This window comes from Tamandua tetradactyla, chromosome 4 (genome assembly GCF_023851605.1).
Source record: "Tamandua tetradactyla isolate mTamTet1 chromosome 4, mTamTet1.pri, whole genome shotgun sequence".
Classification (NCBI taxonomy): domain Eukaryota; kingdom Metazoa; phylum Chordata; class Mammalia; order Pilosa; family Myrmecophagidae; genus Tamandua; species Tamandua tetradactyla.
In genome coordinates, this window is record NC_135330.1 from 22,905,110 (window position 1) to 22,925,103 (window position 19,994).

General features: G+C 33.7%; 1 protein-coding gene across 2 annotated transcripts in view; it reads right to left on the bottom strand.

The window, feature by feature from the left end:
- NME7 (NME/NM23 family member 7) overlaps positions 1–19,994 on the bottom strand; it is a 331,620-nt gene that overhangs the window by 108,178 nt on the left and 203,448 nt on the right. For both annotated transcript variants that reach the window (XM_077156907.1, XM_077156908.1), the window contains exons 8-10: positions 15,930–15,994; positions 13,309–13,377; positions 7,571–7,672 (exon numbers count right to left, since the gene is read on the bottom strand). In XM_077156907.1, coding sequence (XP_077013022.1) covers positions 7,571–7,672; positions 13,309–13,377; positions 15,930–15,994 — 236 coding nt within the window. The remainder of the gene's footprint in view (positions 1–7,570; positions 7,673–13,308; positions 13,378–15,929; positions 15,995–19,994) is intronic.

Sequence of the window (19,994 nt, forward strand, 5' to 3'; positions counted from 1 at the left end):
GGAAGCTACTGTAGGGTTTTAAGCTGAGGAGTACCAAGTCTCTCTATATTTTAGAAAGAATGCTGCATCAGGAAAGTTGAAGATGCATATGAAGGGTAAGACACTAAAATCAGAGAATATTTAGTAGATAATAGCAATAGTGATGATAATAAATAAACTATGTAGCACTGGGGAAGGAATAAAGAGAGAAAACAGGAAGTAAAAGAGGTACAGATTATAGAATTTGGGACACTAACACATGTGTGGGGTTAGAAGATAGAAAAGTGTTTTAATGATTTCTCAGTTTCCAGATAGGATGATAGTAGTGAAATTCAGAAAGATAAGAGAATATATGAAGGAAGGGGGGGCAATGTGTAGGAACACTGAGTTTTAGAAGTAAATGGAGCACAAGAAATAGGACTTAGCAGGAGCCATGTATTTTGGATCATTAGCATATAATTTGCTGTCATAATAATATCATGCTAAAAGACGAGGAGAGCCAATAGACTTGGAAGAGACAAGAGGACAGAACATCCTTATTTAAAAGAAAGATAGTAAAAGGGAATTCAGCCAAGGATGATCATATGAAAGATGAGTCAGAGAAAGAGAAGAATAACAAGAAGAGAACGATTGTTTTAGAATTCAATGGAGGGATTTCCAGCTTCCAGTCATGGAGGGTTAGCTTGTAGTGAAAAAATTGATAATTAAAAACTCTATTGTCTAAAAATTCCAGACAATATATTTAAAAATTAAAGAGGAGTAAGAGCAAGCAGAAGTTGAGAAGAGACAATATTTGAAAAAAAATGAAATAACTACATTAAGTGGTTCCATGAGGGTTCTCCCTATTCAATATGACAGATAGAGCCCCAGTAGAAAATCTCAGTATTATTGGCCTGAGGAATCAGAGGACGGGGTTTGGGATTCTTTGAGAAGCTGGGAAATGAGGGGGGTAATTCTGGGGGAAGTGAGTTAATCTGTGGGAAACCCCCCCTCAAAACCTTGACTAATCTCTGAACAATGCATGTGCAGGGCAAGATTCCTTTTGGGAATCTAAGGGGATCTTAGCTCCAAGATCTAAGGAGCTCAGGAGAGTTTCAGCAGCTGCCCATTCTACATGGAAGGCAGAATTTGGAATTTGAGTCTGTACAGGTAGAAGGCTTGGTAAACACCTTGGATTGGGTTTTAAATCGAAACCTCAGAGAGTCATGCTTTAGTTAAAAACACAATGTCTCAGAACTAAGCAAACTGTCCCAAAACTAAGGGAAAGACAAAATAGGTCTGCTATGACAAAGCCAAAAATCAGTCATTTAATTGTTTGTTAGAACTAAATATAACACTCTTTCAAAGAAGATAACAGAATTAAGTCTGTATAACAAATTTTATATAATGCCCACTATATAACCCCAAACTAGATTTTCAAAGAAGCAGGAAAATGTGACCCATAGTCTAGAGAAAAATTAGTTACACATCCACAGAATCACAGAAAACCAAGATTTTAGAATCAGCAGTCAAGTAATTTAAAATGATTATGATAAATTTGTTAAAGAAGCTATAGGCAAAGATGAATATAAAGGATGGAGAGATAGGTAATTTAAGGAAAATTATATTAACTGTAAGAGAGAACCAATGCAAATCTTAGAACTAAAGATTTCTATAACTAAAATTAAAAAGTGAGAGAAAAAGAAGAACCTATGAATTTGAAGATAGGTAACAAACTGAAACACTGAGGAAAAAAATACATATTAAAAAAAAAATGTGCTGAGCCTCAAAGATCTCTATCAAATGGTAAAACACATATGTAATTGAAGTCCCAAGCAGAGACCAGTGAATTAGGAAGACTAAATATTTGAAAAACAATTGGCTAAAAATTTTCCAATTTGATAAAAGAAAAAACAGCTCAGCGGTCAAAACAGCATGGCACTGGCAAAAGAATAGATATATTCATCAATGAAATCAAATTGAGAGTTCAAAAATAAACCCTCCTATCTATGGCCAATAAATATCTGACAAGGCTACCATGTCCACTCAACTGGAATAGAATAGTTTATTCAACAAATGGTGCTGGAGGAACTGGATATTAATATGCAAAAAAAATGAAAGAAGACCCATTTCTCACACACAGTATACAAAAATTAATTCAAAATGCATCAAACACCTACATATAAGAACCAGGGACATAAAAGTCCTAGAAGAAAATGTAGGGAAGCATCTGCAAGATCCTGTTGTAGGTAATGATTTCTCAGCCTTTACACCCAAAAGCACAAGCAACAGAAGACTAAGTAGAAAAACGGGACTTATAAAAATTTAAAACTTTTTTGCCTAAAAGCAATTTGTCATATGAAAGTAAAAAGACAACCTTGTCAATGGGAAAAACTATTTGAAAACCACATATCTGGTTTAATATCCAGAATATATAAAGAAGTCTTTCAACTCCACAATAAAAAGACAAACAACCCAATTTAAAAATGGGCAAAAGACTTGAATCCCCAAAGAGAAAATATAACTGGCTAAAAAAGAACATGAAAAGATGTTCAATATCACTAGCCATGAGGGAAATGCAAATCAAAACCACAATGAAATTATTATACACCTACCAGAATGGCAACTATTTAAAAAAAAATCAGAAAACTACAAGTCTTGAAGAGGTTTCGGAAAAATAGGAAAACGTACTCACTGCTGGTGGGAATGTAGAATGGGGCAGCTTCTATGGAAGACAGTTTGGGAGTGACTCAGGAAGATAAGTTAAGAACTTCCATAAGATTTAACAATCTCACTGCTAAATATATACCCAGAAGAACTGAAAGCAGACTCAAACAGACATTTTTACACTGATGTTCAAAGTAGAATTATTCACAGTTTCCACAATATGGAAGCCATCAAGTATCTATCAACTGACTAATGGAGAAACAAAATGTGGTTTATTCATATGACAGAATATTATTATTCAGCTGTAACAAGGAATGAAGACTTGATACATGCAACAACATGGATGAACCCTGAAGACATTATGTTGAATGAAATAACCCTGATACCAAAAGACAAATATAGTATGATCTAACTAACATGAATTAATTATAATAAGCACATTCATAGTCAGAATCTAGAATATAGGTTATTGGGGATAGAATAGGGGTAAAGAAAGGAAAGCTGATGCCTAATTCATGCAGAATTTCTATTTAGGTTTATGGGAAGCTAAGGCTTAAAATGTACAGTGTTCCTATATGAAGTGAAATAAATGTCTTGGTAATGGATGGTGGTGATAATAACACAACACTGTGAATGCAATTAACAGCACTGAAACATATATTTGAACATGATTAAAACAGGAAATGTTAAATTGTATATATGGTAACAGAACAATTTTTTTTTCAAAAATCCAGGAACTACATTACCCAAACAGGTAAACCATGGAATAAATAAAATGTAAAATGTTTCACCCCAATGCAAGGTGTTTGTAGTGGAGTGGTATATAGGAATTCCGTATTTCATTCATGATTGTTCTGGAAACCTACAAAATAAATTTATTTAATAAATTAAAAACAATTGGCTACCCTCAAGGTCACCCAAATCGTGGCTCCAAGCTTCAAGGGCCTTGCTTCAACTGCAGGTCACAGGGCCACTGGCAGAGAAAGTGCACTAACCTTGAGGCAACCCTTGACCTCAGGACCCACTGAAGCCTTGCCACAGGTGTCACTAACACAAGCTATGAGCCCAGGGATGGCATCATCTCCTGAGGTGGGGAATGGGAAATGGGGTGGGTGCCAGCCCCCAGAGTCCTATTTGTTGCAAATGAAGATGACTGGTGCCCAAGGCTACTCACAGCTCTGCTGACTTCACATCTGACCATCAACCTAGAGAAACCTTGGGTGACTCAATGTGGCAGGTAAAATTATTAATTTCTTAATTAACATTGGAGCCACCCTGTCTTGAACTGCCATTCTGGGCTTACCTCCATTGGCCTTGCCTAGTTATGGGGGCTGACAGTAAAGGCAAAACTAAGACCTTCACTACCCCTCTCTTTTGTAAGCTTGCACACATTCTAATATCACATCACTTTTTCATTGTCACTGAATGCCCCACCCGTCCATCCTCTTCTAGGGATGGATCTTCTTCACTCCTTGGGGGTCACTTTAAGACTAGTAAACCCAGCTAGTGTTACTCCCTTGTTTCCCTGAGGACCCTAATGGGTTGAGTCCTCCTGGCATCCCAACAGAGGTCTTTGAGCAAATGAGACCTGTTTTTGGACTTTATCTGTATGGGATAAAATTATCCTGGGGCGAACCAGCTGAGTAGTCCCTGTCTGCATATTTTTAGTCCTAGATCTTAAAAAAATGCATTTTTGTATCCCTCTTCACTCTGACTCTCGACACCTATTTGCTCTTTTTAAAAAATATTTATATTGGGCAGGCAACAGTGGCTCAGTGGCAGAATTCTCATCTGCCATTCTGGAGACCCAGGTTTGATTTCTGAGCCACCCATGCCAAAAACAATATATATATATATATATATATATTTTTTTTTTTAATTGAGATATCTCCACACATACTCAGTCCATCCAAAATATTCAATCAATGGCTCACAGTATTATCACATAGTTGTGCATTCACCACCACAATCATTTTTAGAAACATCTGCATCACTCCAGAAAAAGAAATAGAAAGAAAAAAGAAAAATCTCATACATCCCATATCCCTTTCCCTTCCCTCTCACTGACCACCAGTATTTCAATCTAACCAATTATTTTTACCCCTTATTCCCCCCACTCCTTTTATTTATTTATAGTTTTTTTTTTTATTCATCTGTCCATACCCAATACCTATTTGCTTTTGAATGGCAGGGAAAGGATAGGATTCCTACCCTACTCATTTAGACAGTACTGCCCCAAGGGTTTCAAAATAATCCCCATATATTGAAGAATGCCTTAGCAGCAGACCTTACTGACCTCCAACTGCCTCAGAGCACAGACTTGGAAGGTGTCAACTTTGGGAACTAATATATTCCTAGTATGATAGTAAATTTTATTTGAACTCATTGATGACTACAAGCCCTGAATGGATTTAGAAAGTAGCAGAAGGTTTAGGAAAGTGAATTTTGTTTGCTGTCCTTGCTAACTATAATCCTTATTGGATATAGAAAATTGTGGAAGGTTTAAGAAAGTGAATTTTTTAAAAATAATTATTGGTATGCTCTTAGTGAAAAGTTATTTTAAAAGTTTTTCTTAACTGAGTACTCTGTCTAAAAGATAAACATTTTATATGATATCAGAATAATACCCTTGTTAATGTTTATGTTAACCTCATCATCCTTTATTTCAGAGGAAAATTCTCACTCTTAAAAGAAAACTACTATAAAGGATTTGTTTTCTCACCTTGTAAAAGTGAGGTGTTAAGAGTTTAAATATTATATAAAGAAGTGTTTAAGAAGTATTACAATAATTAAAAGATATTTTCTATCCTTCTGTTAGCTATATTTGTATGGGTGAAGTGTTAAAATTCCTAAAACCTTGACAATGTTCTATTCCAAAACTAATCTGTACGATGTTAAAAGTTACAGTTAGCCGGAAACCCAAGTTCGATTCCCAGTGCCTGCCCATGAAAAAAAAAAAAAAAAAGTTACAGTTATACCACTTTGCTCTAAAACTTGCAAAACTTAAATTTTCTGTAATGCACTATCTAATTTAACCTGTCTAGTCAGTTTATTTAAACAACCTAACAGCTTTATTTGACATGGAACCTGCTATTAAACTTATCCAGCTAGGGAATTCCTACTATTTATTCTCTTAAGCATTAAGGGCTTCCAATTTAATAGGTTAAGACCTCAATCTTAACGCTTGTCTTTATGAAACTTATTTCTGTAATAGAAAAACTAAGCCTATTTTTAATTAATGCCTAAAAGTTACCCTGAAAGAACTTCTTTTGTTGTTCAAATGTACTTTCTCTCTAAGCCAAACTCTACAAATAAACTGACTACCTTTCTCCATACTTGGGACATGACTTCCAGGAAAGTTAAGGCTCCCCAGCAACATGAAACATGACTCCCAAGGATGAGCCTGGCACTAGCAAGGTAGGATACCAAGCCACAAGCAATAGCATTTCTAAAAATTCTAAAAAATACCCTGAGCTCCATCTTGCTCCAGCTTCTGCTCAAACTGTGTATACAATTTTTCACCCAGTTTTTTTCCTCCAGATTAGAAGACTTTCACAACACACTTCTCACCAGATGCTACATCCTGCTCCCACACTCAACCAGCCAACTCCGTAACATAGCCAGAGTCTTCTATGCTTCCACTAGTAGGGCCTATGACCCGCTGACAGCTTGAAGTAGTTACGGAAGACAGATCTTTGGCCCAAATTCCCTTAAGACCAAGGGAAATTAGAAATCTCTGAGGGCGAAATGAGGTAGAGTTAAAATCAGGCCTTGGCTGAATAAGCAAAGGACAAATTCCCAGCAGCCAGGCCTCAAGAAGAAAGATATCTCTGAAAAGAACAGCAATAAAAAATACCTGTGGGCCAAAGGACCCCCATCTGAGTGAGTCATCTATGGAGAAGGGTGGAATCAACCAACCCACTCAAATGCACTATATCTATCACCAGGTGCCACTCTGGAGAAAAGGGAGGGTAGGAGAAAGAGTCAGGAACAAGGAAGGGGATCCGGGACTAAATAAAACTAATCTATTAAAGCAAATTGCTCCACACTGCTAGGTCCTCTCGCCTCTCACCACTTTCTTTGTAAGAGTGCCTGTAATATTTTAGTTCTTATTGCTATAAAGATCTTATGTTTAAACTCTTAGATAACTGACAACAGGTACATTTTTCTTCCTTATTGGGCTTAACCTAGAAGCCCTATTATACAAGATTATTTCTCAATAGGTGCTGTTGACTTATTGTCTTACATGTAGGAGAATGTGGATAATATTCAAATTAAATTAAATTGGTGCTAATCTTTAATAAACTATCAGTAATGATAAAATAAGAATATATTTATATTACAGTTAGTGTCTAAAATTAGTAATACTTCCCATAATTGTATCCAGATTATAATATTTTCAGGGAGCATTTTTACATGTATTTTAAGGCAACTTCTGCTTTCTAACACCCCTTCTATCAAATGTCCATTGGAGAAAAAAAAGCAAATTGAAAGTTACATTAGAGAACATCAAATTTCACATAAGTTCCATTGCCCATATTATTTTTGTACCAGGTATGAGGCCACCATACTACTATTCTTTCTACTGAGAGCTTTATTTATAGTCTTGCAAAGTCAAAGGAACCTTAGATAATTTCTATCACAGAGCTTGCAAAATTTATTTACCTGGACAATTTAGCAATAAAATAAAAAAGAAAATGTAACAGCAAGTGTTTCTGCCCATTCTATACTGTCACTACACTAATGCAAAATTCACTGTCTTAGAATATTACATAAAAAATAAATGATATATAATTCTATTTTGAGTAAACATTTGTAATATATTCATTTTTAATCTGTGAATTAATTCTTTTATTTAAAAAAATGAGCTAAAAATATCAAATCTATTAAAATCTTTAGTAAATAGGTAACAAAAATTTGATTAACATTTTAAACAATAACTTACAGGATCAGCAGGCCCACAGAATTCTCGAAATGTCTTTGTAGGGTTATTTTGTTGAATCTCTATTGCTACACAAGGACCAGCATACATTTCTGTTACCATCTCCTAAAATATAAAAGAATCATAGATTTTAATAATCCTTTACTCCTCCTTCTTTTAAATGTACTACTATTCTACTAATCTCAAAATTTTAAAGTCATCTTCGACTTCCTCTCTACCTGTATCTCATGAATCAACCTGTTCTTGAATCATAATTCGTTCAACAAAAAATACTTTTTAGATATGCTCCTTCATCTCCATCTCTGACACTACTACCATTTTAATGCAATGCCTTACCAATTGACCCTTGCATTAATTACAATTATCTTCTAATATATCTTCCTTTCAAAGGAAACAGTGTTAACTATCTGAAAAATATACATTCCAGTGTTTCTTCTGAGGAATCTGTTAAAGAGTATCATAAATTCTAGAAATGACTAATAACAGGGACCAAATTTACCCTCAAACAACTAAAAACTATATAAAATATATGAAGCAACAGGTTTTAGACACTGGATGACAGGCACTGCCGGACTATGATCCCTGAAAAAAGGGAGAAAATAACATGAGTCTTATGCCCATCTTACTGCCTAGACAAGTTTATAGGCCATAGGACATATGAAGAAAACACAAATGAAGCCCAGGGGTCTCACTGAGTTGAAGAGACATGGATTAGAGTTCTTGGAGACCCATGTAGCTAGAATTTATGGGACAGAATACTGGAAAGAGGCAAACTACATGTAGAGAAAGTGACAAGGATCTGCAGAGATGTTCATTTGACTATCTTTGGCAAAGAACTAATCTGTGTATGTGTGAGAGAAAACTATCAAGGTTAGGGAAAGAACCACCAGAAAGCAGTAGACCAAAAAATTCACAGAAATGGCAGAAGCCTAACTACTGTTTTTGTTTATACCACCCATAGTGGAAGGCTCTCATAATACATGGGACAACAGGAAGACTGCTCAGAGGGCATTGCAACATAGTAGCAGTCCAAAATAAGCCCTAGATTAAGAAAGGTATGTTCTGTATTCATTGTATAAAGCTTAAAAGAAAGTCTTAAAAGGGTCAATTGACCCCAAGTGAAAATAAAGTTGAATACTCTTTAAAGGATATAGAACAACATATAACTTTGTAAATTTTGCAATATCTAGCATGCACAAAAAAATTACCAGGCATGAAAAAAAGCAGGAAAATAAGAACTACTACCAGAAGAAAAATCAATAAATAGGAACAGATCCTGCAATGACAGAAATTATTTAATGAGCACAAGAAAGTTAAAAGAACTATTATAAATATGCCCCAGATACTAAAATTGTAGGAAAAAAATGATGAAGAAAAAAATCAAGGATATTAAAAAGACCCAAACAGAACTTCTAGAGATGAAAAATATAACATCTGAACTGAAAAATATACCTAATGCATGAACAAGGTTATATAAACCATTGCAGAAGATCAATGAATTTGAAGATATGAAATAGAATCCATCCCAAATTAAGCACAGAGAGAAGAAAGAATTAAGTGTCAAAAAAAATAAATGACCTGTGGGAAAATATCAAGCTGTCTGACATAACTCTAACTGAAGTCCTAGAAGAAAAGAAGAGAAGGTAATGGTCAGAAAAATATTTCAAGAAATATTTACCAAAATTTTTCCAAATTTGATGAAACCCATTAACCCACACAGCCAAAAAACCCAAGAAGAATAAACATAAGGAAAAATACATTTGGCAACATCAAACTCAAATTAGCTAAAAAAAAAAATTATAAATGGTTAAAAAAGAAAAGAAACAGACAGGAAAGACACATTACAGCAGAAAAAAGATAAGGATGAAAATGGACATCTTGTCAGAAACTATGCAAACCAGAAGATGGTGAACGACCATCTATAAAATGCTGAAAGGAAAGAAAAAGATATATCATCTACAATTCTTTAATTCGGTCTAGAATCTACATTCAGGTGAGAATATATTTCTTTAAAAATAAAGACTTTTTTTGGAAAAACAAGAGCAGAGAGAATTCATCACCATCAGACCTATACCATAAGAAATATTAAAGGGATTTCTTCAGGCAGAAGGGAAACGATATCAGATAAAGATGTTGACCTATACAAAACAATGGAAAATGCAGGAAAAAATAAAAGACATTTTTACTTTCTAAGTTGTGAAAATAGCTGATTGATACAGTGTGTCTGGAAAATGCAATAAATCTTTCTTTCTCTTCCTTGAATGGGGAAAAGTACATCAGGCAGAAATGAAAACTATGGAAAGGCTTTGAGGCAGAAGTGTGGTTGCTGGATGTGGAGAAGAAAAAAGGAGCCAGGGTATCGCGAGCTGAGTGACATTGTATAAAGGTAGTAAGAGATGAGGCCAGATCATATAGGGTCCCGCTAACCATTTTAATGACTGGAGGGTTTATGATATACTACATGAAAGTAAAATAAAGACATTTCATTGCAGAACTATATTTAAATATTAATCTATCATACTAACAGAAATGTTAGAAGTTAAAAGAGGAGAGAAGGGACTTTATCATTAATATGACACACATAACTATATTCATTAGAATCCCTAAAATGTATCTCCCTAAAGTCACGTTGCGATTTCACAAAGGTCACATGTAATTGAGTTTTAAGGATAATTATGTTGAGTCTAATTTTCTATCTTATGATTTGAAGTACTGTCTTCACATAAATGTCAAGAGACAGGTTCTCAGTAGGTCTAAGAGGAGGCATGATCACATTTTTCAAAAGGAAAGGAGCAAATTTTGGCTTTCTTTCTTTCTTCCATCCTTCCACATTTCCTCCCTCCCTACCTCCCTGCCTGTAACAGTAATTTATATTATTAAAATATAGATATATAAGGAAGCCCAAAATGCACATAAAAGAATAAAATAATGAACAGAGGGCTCCATCAAAAGCATAATGTATTCTTGGGAAAACTGACCGCAGAACTTTGAATTCACCTAAGTTTTTTTAATGTAAAAAACTATCTAAACAAAAAGAACCTGTTAGCTTCCTTTACACAAATACTAAATACTACACTATTTAGGTTGTTGTATGTGGGATCACTTAATTTCATGTCTATGCTCACCAAAACATAAACCACATGAATGCAAGTAGAATTTTATTTTTGGTTCATCACTGTATCCCCAGTAACTAACATACTATCTGGCACATAATGGATATTCAACAGTGCTTGGTGAATAAAGGAATCATAACAACACTATGAGATAAAAATTACCATTTTTTTATGACTGCAAGTTCGAAGTCAATAAAGGCAAGTGTAAATGGCAAATTTGGAATCTCGTATGAAAGAATTAGGTCAGACTAAAGAAATATTATTAATAATAATAAAAATAATAGCAGCTAATATTTACTGGGCATTCTCATTGGTGAGACTGGTTTACATGATGTTTTTCATTTAATTATCTCAACAATATCATAAGGTGGATTCTAGCATAATTTCCACTTTATAGCTGGGTAAACTAAGGTACATAACTTGCCTAAGCCACACTACTGGTAAATTTAGGATTTGAAACTAGTATCTTACTCCATGGGCAAAAAAAAGAGAAAGGAATTGGGTTCATGGAGCTGTAAGCCAGGTGAAATGCATTTTAGGAGCTAGGAAAAGTACACAACTTGGAGAAAGTAATGAGAGAAAACACAGAACTAGAAAAAGTTACAAAACAACATCTAGTACAACCGTGTCAGGGGTACAGTTAAATACTCCTTCTTAAACTATATATTATCTATTTAGGAGGGTCATTTCCCATCCTCATTCTGATATATTAGAATGGTAGATTGAATTATGTACCCCACAAAAGACATGCTTAAACCTTAATCTGTGTTCCTGTGGGTGCTAACCTATTTGAAAATAAGACCTTTGAAGACGGTATTATTAGTTAAGGTGTTCCCAAACTGAATGAAGGTGGACCTTAATCCCATGTGGCTGAAGTTCAGATAAGCATAGAAATTGGATTCAGGAGTAGAAGTGAGCAGAAATCAGAGGAGCAGACACAGCAGAGAAAGATGACCACATGATAGAGGTAGTGATGTAAGCCAACTGACTACTGGCAGAAAAGCCAGAACCAGAATGCTACAGATCCCAGGAGAAAGCAACCCTGCCAATACCTTGATTTTAGATTTCTGGTCTCCACAAACTGTGAAACAACAAATTCCTGCTGTTTAAGTCAAGCCTCTGTGTTATTTGTCAAATAGCAGTCCTGTCAGACTAAGATATGTATGTTTAAATTCAGAATGATGAAATGGAACCATTAATGTGACTTTAAATATCTTATTTGTTAAGTGAGAACCTGAAGGCAAAGAGAGTAAAATATTGTCCCAAAAAAGGCAGCATAAAAATCAGATCAATCTCTTGTTTTTTTCTCTTAAGATTATATTGCCTCTTATGAGTATTTTTATGGTATGTACTTTTCAGAATTAGACAAACCTCCTAAAAGTAAAATACATCTAGTGGTATGCAGCATTTAAAATCTTACTTCTTCCTTGAACATAACTTGAGTTCTGTACATTAACGGCAGTGAGAAATACAAAGCCCCTTAAGAAATAATAGCAAGTGACACTCAGGATTTGTTATCTGATTCTTGGTATCCCCAATTATCCAGTGAAGGATACACAGTTACACTACTGAGTGAAGAGAAAGAGAAATTAATGGATCTGAAGAGTATGAACAGAGAACATTAAACTTCCTCTGAATGAAACAGAATTATAAATGTGTAAAGAACTGTAAAAGCATCAGAGATTATATGCCATTCTTAAGAATTTTATTTACTTTAATAAAATATTACTTGGATAAAAACATCCTTATTTCTATTTGGAAAAAAATTTTTAAGGAAATCGTTTTTCTATTTAAATACAATTTTATACCCCATAAACACGGTAAAATCTCATAATGATACCTGGATATTGATATATTCTGATTCATACATATGGTGCATTCTCCCACTAACAGATTGCTACACACCAAAACTGATTTGAAATATTTGCTTTACGCTAAATAAGCTGTTTTAAGCTGAATAAATAATCATAAACATCACTAAAAGTTACAAAAATAATCGTTACTCTGAAATAAGGTAGCTTTTTCTCCCCCCAGCAACCCATATATATGTCTTTATTTGAAGTAGGTTTAAGGTTTAAATAGAAAAGGTTTCAATTAAAAGGTTTAAATAGAAAGTATACTGATTATCTTACTGAGACGATTATACAGAAGAAAGGACATCAAAGCCAAACACTCTGGGTTATACCAACATTGTTTGTATTAGTCACATTATCAGCCGATTCTATCTGCATTTCTTGTGTCATTAAAGTTGATATAAAGTACTGCTATGTAGTTATCCTATAATGTTAGGAACTCTACTGTTACTTTTCTAAAGTATTTTGAGCACTCTTTCTTTCTACAGAAAATGTGTCAACATCTTAGTAAGTTGTGGGTTTTTTGGGGGGGAGGGGTGGGGGATTTCTGTGTATTTTTGTTTCATAAGTGATACAATATAATATTTTCAAAGTTGATTCTCTGGTTCTCAGGAATAAAGGCTCATTAGTCACTGTGTATGATCAACTGACTACTGGCAGAACCAAGAATACTTTAAAGAATACTTATTGATTCTAAATGATAGTGAAATCCTCAATAGTTGAGATACATAATTTGTTTTCAGAATCAATGCTTTACATTTACTTTAATACTTACATTATATTCAGATACCACTCCTTTATAAACTTCATAAAACTCTTCAACATTAACCCGATCCATGTTGAACTATATTAGACAAACAAACATAAGTCAACCAACAAAAGAAAAATGAATGAAACAAACTTAGCACTAAATATTTATGATCTTTCAGATATGTTTACTTTAAATTGCAAACCTTGCATAAATGAAATGCTTTTTGGAAAAAAAGTATTATTAAAGGTCAGTTCACTAATAATAAAAATGGATAAAATTTATTGAACACAATATATCAAGCATTGTTCTAGGTTCAATACATGCATCATCTCACTTAATCCTTATAATAACCCTATGACATAGGTAGTGTTAATATCTCAATTCTACAGAGGAGGCTACTAAGACTCAGGGGGGTTATGTAAACTTCTCAAACTGGCATTCCATTTGAAGAAGTCTGACCCCACTGATCACTCTTTTAACTATTACCCTATGCTTAACTCTAAATAAAACTGCATCCTTGATACCAAAATAACAATGTAATGTCATTTATTGATTGATTATTGGCACAAGGAAGAGAGATCATTAAAGTACTTCAGCTTTCGTAAAGAGGGCTTAAAATAATACCTTTTTCTTCACAAGTATTCATGAACATCGCTAGTTGTTTTGTTTCATTTTAGGTGGTTACACAAGTCATCTGGAATTTCAACTACATTTCAACAAGGATTTTGATCAGAATATGCTCAGATGATATCTCTACAAAGGCTCATAAAGGCTTGAATCAAATTCAGTTAGAAGTAAAATTTCATTAAGTTCTAGGGTCTTTTAATTGTAACTAGCCTCAGGAATTCCAACTTCCTATTTTATTTTTCCTCTTATTATTTATTTTGCGAAAATTGAAGATCACTAAGAAATTTTTGCCTTTACCGATCATAATTCAAACTGGGAAGGTTTTATCTTTATAACCAACATAACTATCACAGGGAGGAAATTCTGTTGAATTTATTTTCAATGTTTAATGCTATATTCCTATAAATTATTAATATAACAAAATAACAATGATATCATTTAAGTACATAATAATAGAATACTAAAAACGTACTTGACAAGTTCACAACACCTGTAGAATTTGTGATGGAAACTATACAGGGCATTAATGTATGGTTACTTTACTTAATCCACAGAGTAATCTATTGAGGCAAATAATAATGCTTCCATGATATAAATAAGAAAATAGGACTAGAACACTTAAAATTTGGCCAAGCTCACAAACCTAGAAAGCAGATGACCCAGAATTCACAAGCAGATCTTTCTGACTCCATATATCAATGACTGCACTTGCTACCATACTCCCATGCTTCCCCCATTGGTTTAATTAATCATTCTTTTCTTCTTCTTTTCTAATTGAGCACATACTATGACCAATAAACATGCTATGCTGTAGGCCCAAAGTTAAGTTAAAATTTTCGTTGTTGCTGTCATAGACAACTAATTTTTTTTTTTTTAACTTTGTCTTTGGCAGGCTCCGGGAATCGAACCCGGGTGTCCAGCATGGCAGGTCGGACTCTGCCAGAGCTACCTTGCCCACCCTGACAACTAAATTTTATTCATAAAGAATCTAAATATGACTACAAGAAAAAAAATCATCAAATTATCTGCTATTAGTCAAACCAGTTAATTTTTAAAGCTAAACTTTCTATCATTATTAGTCTTTAAGTAGGCTTAGTTCCTACAGCATTCCCTGAATACTTTACAAATTAGCTGACATTTCTAATCTTTTCATTTGTTTATTTGTTATGTTTTGTTTATGGACATACTGAACAATCAGGGACACAAAATAGGCAGAGCCCCATAGGGTTCTCCCTGATACCTAATCTCAGCTCATACTGAGACTTCATAGATATCAGAAGCACTTTCTCTTTAGAAAAAGAGGATACAAATAACATTGGTACAAAAATTTTGAGCTCCGAAATGGGTATTTTATTATCAAAATAGTATAAACTCACTGGCCTTCTAACAGTGTACAAATCAAGTTGTTTGATTACTATAAGCACCAGTTTCTTATCAAATATATCAGTGAATACAGAATGAAGGTAAGAAGTGGGTGCTGTTTCTTCAATGAAAGGCTTTCCAGCAGTGTCAGCAGAGCAATTGTGAAAAAGTGTGGGCAATGGAGGTAAAGTGGTGCACCTACCAACTGAGGAGCTAGACTACAGTAACTCCAAAGGTCCTAAGGAAAAGTCTAGAAACTGGTAAAAGGTTAGAAAAAAGATCAGAATTCATTATCTTCCTTCATTAACTGCTATAGTCAGGAAGAAAAAAAACACATAACAGTTCAGCTTCCTAATACTTTGTGTTTATAAGAACCAAACGCATTTTTTGGTTCTTATTTAATTTGAAACTAAAGTACCAGAATTTGCAAAAACTCAACTTATAAGCCTAAATTATGTATATCACTTTAATATTAGCTCTCTTCAGTGAAAGATACGGTTAAAATGATTTCAAAAACATTTTTTATTATAAAAGGTTATCAAGTTCAGTAAATATAAATATGTCTCATTTTTAATGGGTTAAATTCACAAGGGCACAGAGAACAGTAAATACAACATTTTAACGCTTATTTCAATAAATTTCAATAAACTACCTACCATTTGCATAGCTGAGATTTCAAAACCTGCATCTCGGATAGCCATCAGGATCTTTCCTAGCAGCCCTGAAAATGCAGAACAAATGGCTGTAAAAATACATTTCTAAGGCATTTTACTTTCTTAGAAATGCAAATTTTTCTACATTGAAGTATTTTGCTTGCACTCTATAAAAGAAAATTACACACTTTTGCAAAAGAAACTAAACCCCTAATACTAAGTTTTACATTTAAACACTTAATTCATTTAGTAAGTGCTTCCAGAATGCCAACAATTGTCCAAAGACAATGCAAAAAATGTTAAAATGCTATTTCTGCTTTTAAGTCCCCTTAAGTCTAGTGAGGTAGGAAATGTGAAAATCAATCTATCAAAAAATAGCATTACAAAAAATGAAACACTAATGAACAGAAGGAGTTGAAAGGAGTTCAAAGATGGAGAAAAATCAAATTACATCTGAAAAGATGGGTGGAAGTTTCAAGGAAAATCTGAGCATGAACTGAGCCTTAAAGACTGTTGATAGGTGGGCTTATAGAGAGACAGGGTGAAAGAAGAGGGAAGGCAAAAATCTGGGAAAGTATGAGCATATTTACATAATGCTAGGAAGAGAGAAAAGAAAAAAGCTGAAAGAAGAGGTTAAATCCAAACTGATGAAGGCCTTGGATTCCAACATGTGGAATTTGGTCTACATCCTATAGCTAAGTGATTTTTATATATATATCTATATATATAGATATATATATATCTATATTTATATATATATCTATATATATTTATATATATATATCTGCTGATTCTGACTTATTTCATATAAAAATCTTCTAATTTTTTTCAAGTCACTTTAATTGCTGTCTCTCAAATCTCTCTCTACCTCTCCCTTCCCACCCCCCCACTCCACGCACACACACACACGCGTTCTGGATCATCTATATGTCATGTAGTAACTCCAAATCACCAAGCAGTATAAGTGCCGGGACATGCATTTTTATTTACTATCTTATGTGATGAAGTAGTGCTATTTTAATTGTAGCAGTCAGAGGGATGAGAAAGAGGCAGAGGTGGATATGTATTACTGAAATGATACATTTGTACAAAGTGACAGCCAACTGATATCCAAGCATGCTGCAGAAACAAATGGTACTCAGAAGTTCAAAAAGGAAAAGCAGTGGGTTGAGTCATATAGGAGAACAGGACCATGCCTAATTCAGAGTAGTTTGTACCATATTCATATTGAGCTTGGCAATTTAATTTGGCAAACGATAATATTGGCAAATGATATCCTTTTGTCAAATTAATATTAACTTAAATTTTACTGGTTTTATACTTTTAGTTCTATAGTAGTACAACAGCTATATGTACAAAAGTTGATATTTGCTTTTTTTTTTTTTGCAATGAGTAGGCTCTGGGAATCGAACCCGGTTCTCCAGCTCAGCAGGTGAGAATTCTTGCCACTGAGCCACCGTTGCACCAGCCTGGTTTTATCTTTGTACATATTTAAGTAGCAGTTATAAAAAAAAATTATGTTTATGGAAGTTCATGAGAATATTTTTCTTCAAAAGGAAACACTGACAAATATAGTCAATGAAAATGCTGAGCAAGATAATACAGGATAAAAATAGACTTTTGGGAAGAATACTAATGTAATAGTGAAAAGCAAGCTGTACCAAAGAAGTGAAAAAGACATAAAAGAATGGCAGAGGATTTTAAAATCATCTAGCAATGCTGACTGACTTGGATGGCACCAGGAGAGAATGAAGGAAGTAATGAAGACGCTATTTCAACCAAAGTAACCAATGTAACAGGACTAAACTGGATAAAGAGTGTTAAGATGAAAGTAGAGTACAGATAATTTCAAGGTTTCGAATTTCAGTAACTACAAAAATGATGAAAATTCAGCTACCTGGAGGTACTGAGTGGCTTTTTTTCTCTCTCTCTTAATCTTGAAGATATATATACCTGCTTAAAGCAAAATATTTAACATTGTTTCTCAGTTTAAAAATGCATTATTGGAAGTATAGCATAATGCTAAGTAGAGGTAGTAAATGGACCAATATAATTAAAAGGCATCTACATTTTATATAAAGTGGAACAATATTAACTCTAAGTAGACTCTAGGTATACTGCGCAATAATGTATATTTTAATATTTTGAACAGTGGTTCTCAAAGAATGGCCTCAAAGAGAAAAAACAGAAAATAAACAGTAAACTGTACACTTAAACCAATCATAGTTAGTTACCTTAAATGTACATAGAGTAAGAATTCTTAATAAAACGCAGAGAACCCAACAATATGCTGCCTACAAGAAAACAATTTTAAATATAAAGACACAGGTGAAGTGACTGAAAATTGGGAAAGTAGTAAAAGTTAATGAGTGGAATAAGATATAAATTGGAAACAATAAACATAAGGTGATTATATTAACTTCAAATGAAGCAGAACTCAAGAAAAAGAGTATCACCAGACCTAAAGGCCTTTCTTAAGAAGTATTTGGAAGCAGTACTTTAGACAGAAAGTGAAAATGGATAGTCATGTAAAATCAGCATGGTCTTGGGGCTGGGTCACATATTTTCTCATTACTAAATATTTGGGTAGAAGGGAAATGACACAGGAGAGGAGCTAGGGAAGTGAAGGAAGTCATGTGATGGAGAAACTTATGAACTGTATATAGAAATTTGGCTTTTATCATGCAGGCCATCAAACTTTTTGGTGTCATGGACCCTTTATGCTCTACAAATAATACTGAAGACTCTAAAGCATTTTATTTATATAGATTATCAATATTTATCACATTGAGAAAAGTTTAAAATATTCATCTAATGTAACAATAACTTTATGAAACCCTCATTAGATTTTATATCAACTTAACTTTGATAACACATACAAACTATGTTCCTATATCTCACATTCTTCCATCTAAATGTTGTTCTTGTCATAGATAATGTCTTTATACATCATATGTCCAAAACTACAGATTTATCATTACATTTTACATTTTTGCTTTGTAGAGCCTGTAAGAAGTAAAAAGTAGAGTTATAAACTAAAAATACAAAACTGGTATTCATTTTATCCATTTAGTTACCTTTTTCAAAGATCTTTGTTTCTTCATGTGGCTTTGATCTATTGTCTAGTGTCCTTTCAACCTGAAGAACTTACTTTAGCATTTCTTGTAGGCCCAGTTTAGTGGTAACCAATTTCCTTAGCTTTTATCTGACAATGTCCTTATCGCTTCTTCATTTCTAAAAGATAGCTTTGCCATACATATTATTCTTGGTTAGCAAAATTTTCTTTCAGTACTTTAAATATTCATTCCAGTGCCTTCTTGCCTTTCTGGTTTCTGATGAGAAACTGGCACTTAATCTTTTTGAGGCTCACTTTCTTTTGAGGTTTTCTGGATTCTCTCCTTGGCATTCAACAGTTTGATTATAATGTATCCTGGTATACATTTCTTTGAGTTTATTCTGTTTGGAGTTCATTGAGTTCTTGGATGTGTAGGTTCATGTCATTCATTAAATTTGGAAATGTTAAGCTATTATTTCTTCAAATATCCTTTCTGCTCCTTTATATCTTTCTTCCCACTCTGGAACATACATAATGCATATATTGGTATGCTGGGTAATTTCCCACAGGTCACTTAGGTTGTGCTCACTTTTCTTCATTCTTTTTTTCTTTCTGCTCCTCACACTGAATAATTTCTATGGTCTTAACTTCAAGTTCACTGATTCTTTCTTCTACAAGCTCCAGTCTACCATTAAATCCCTCTAGGAAATTTTCTATAATTTCAGCTCCAGTATTTCCATTTGACATTTTTTATGATTTCTATATCTTTATTGATATTCTCATTTTATTCACCTGTGGTTTTCCTGATTTCCTTTTATTCATTTCTGTTTTCTTTTAGCTCTTTAGGCATATTTAAGAAAAAATTTTAAAAGTATTTGTCTGGTATGCCCAAAATCTGAGCTTCCTCATTGATACTTCCTTATACTCCATCTTCCTCCTTTCTCTTGCTTGTAATCTTTTGCTGCACACTGGGCATTTTAATATTTTAGAATGTTATTTCTGGAACTTAGTCA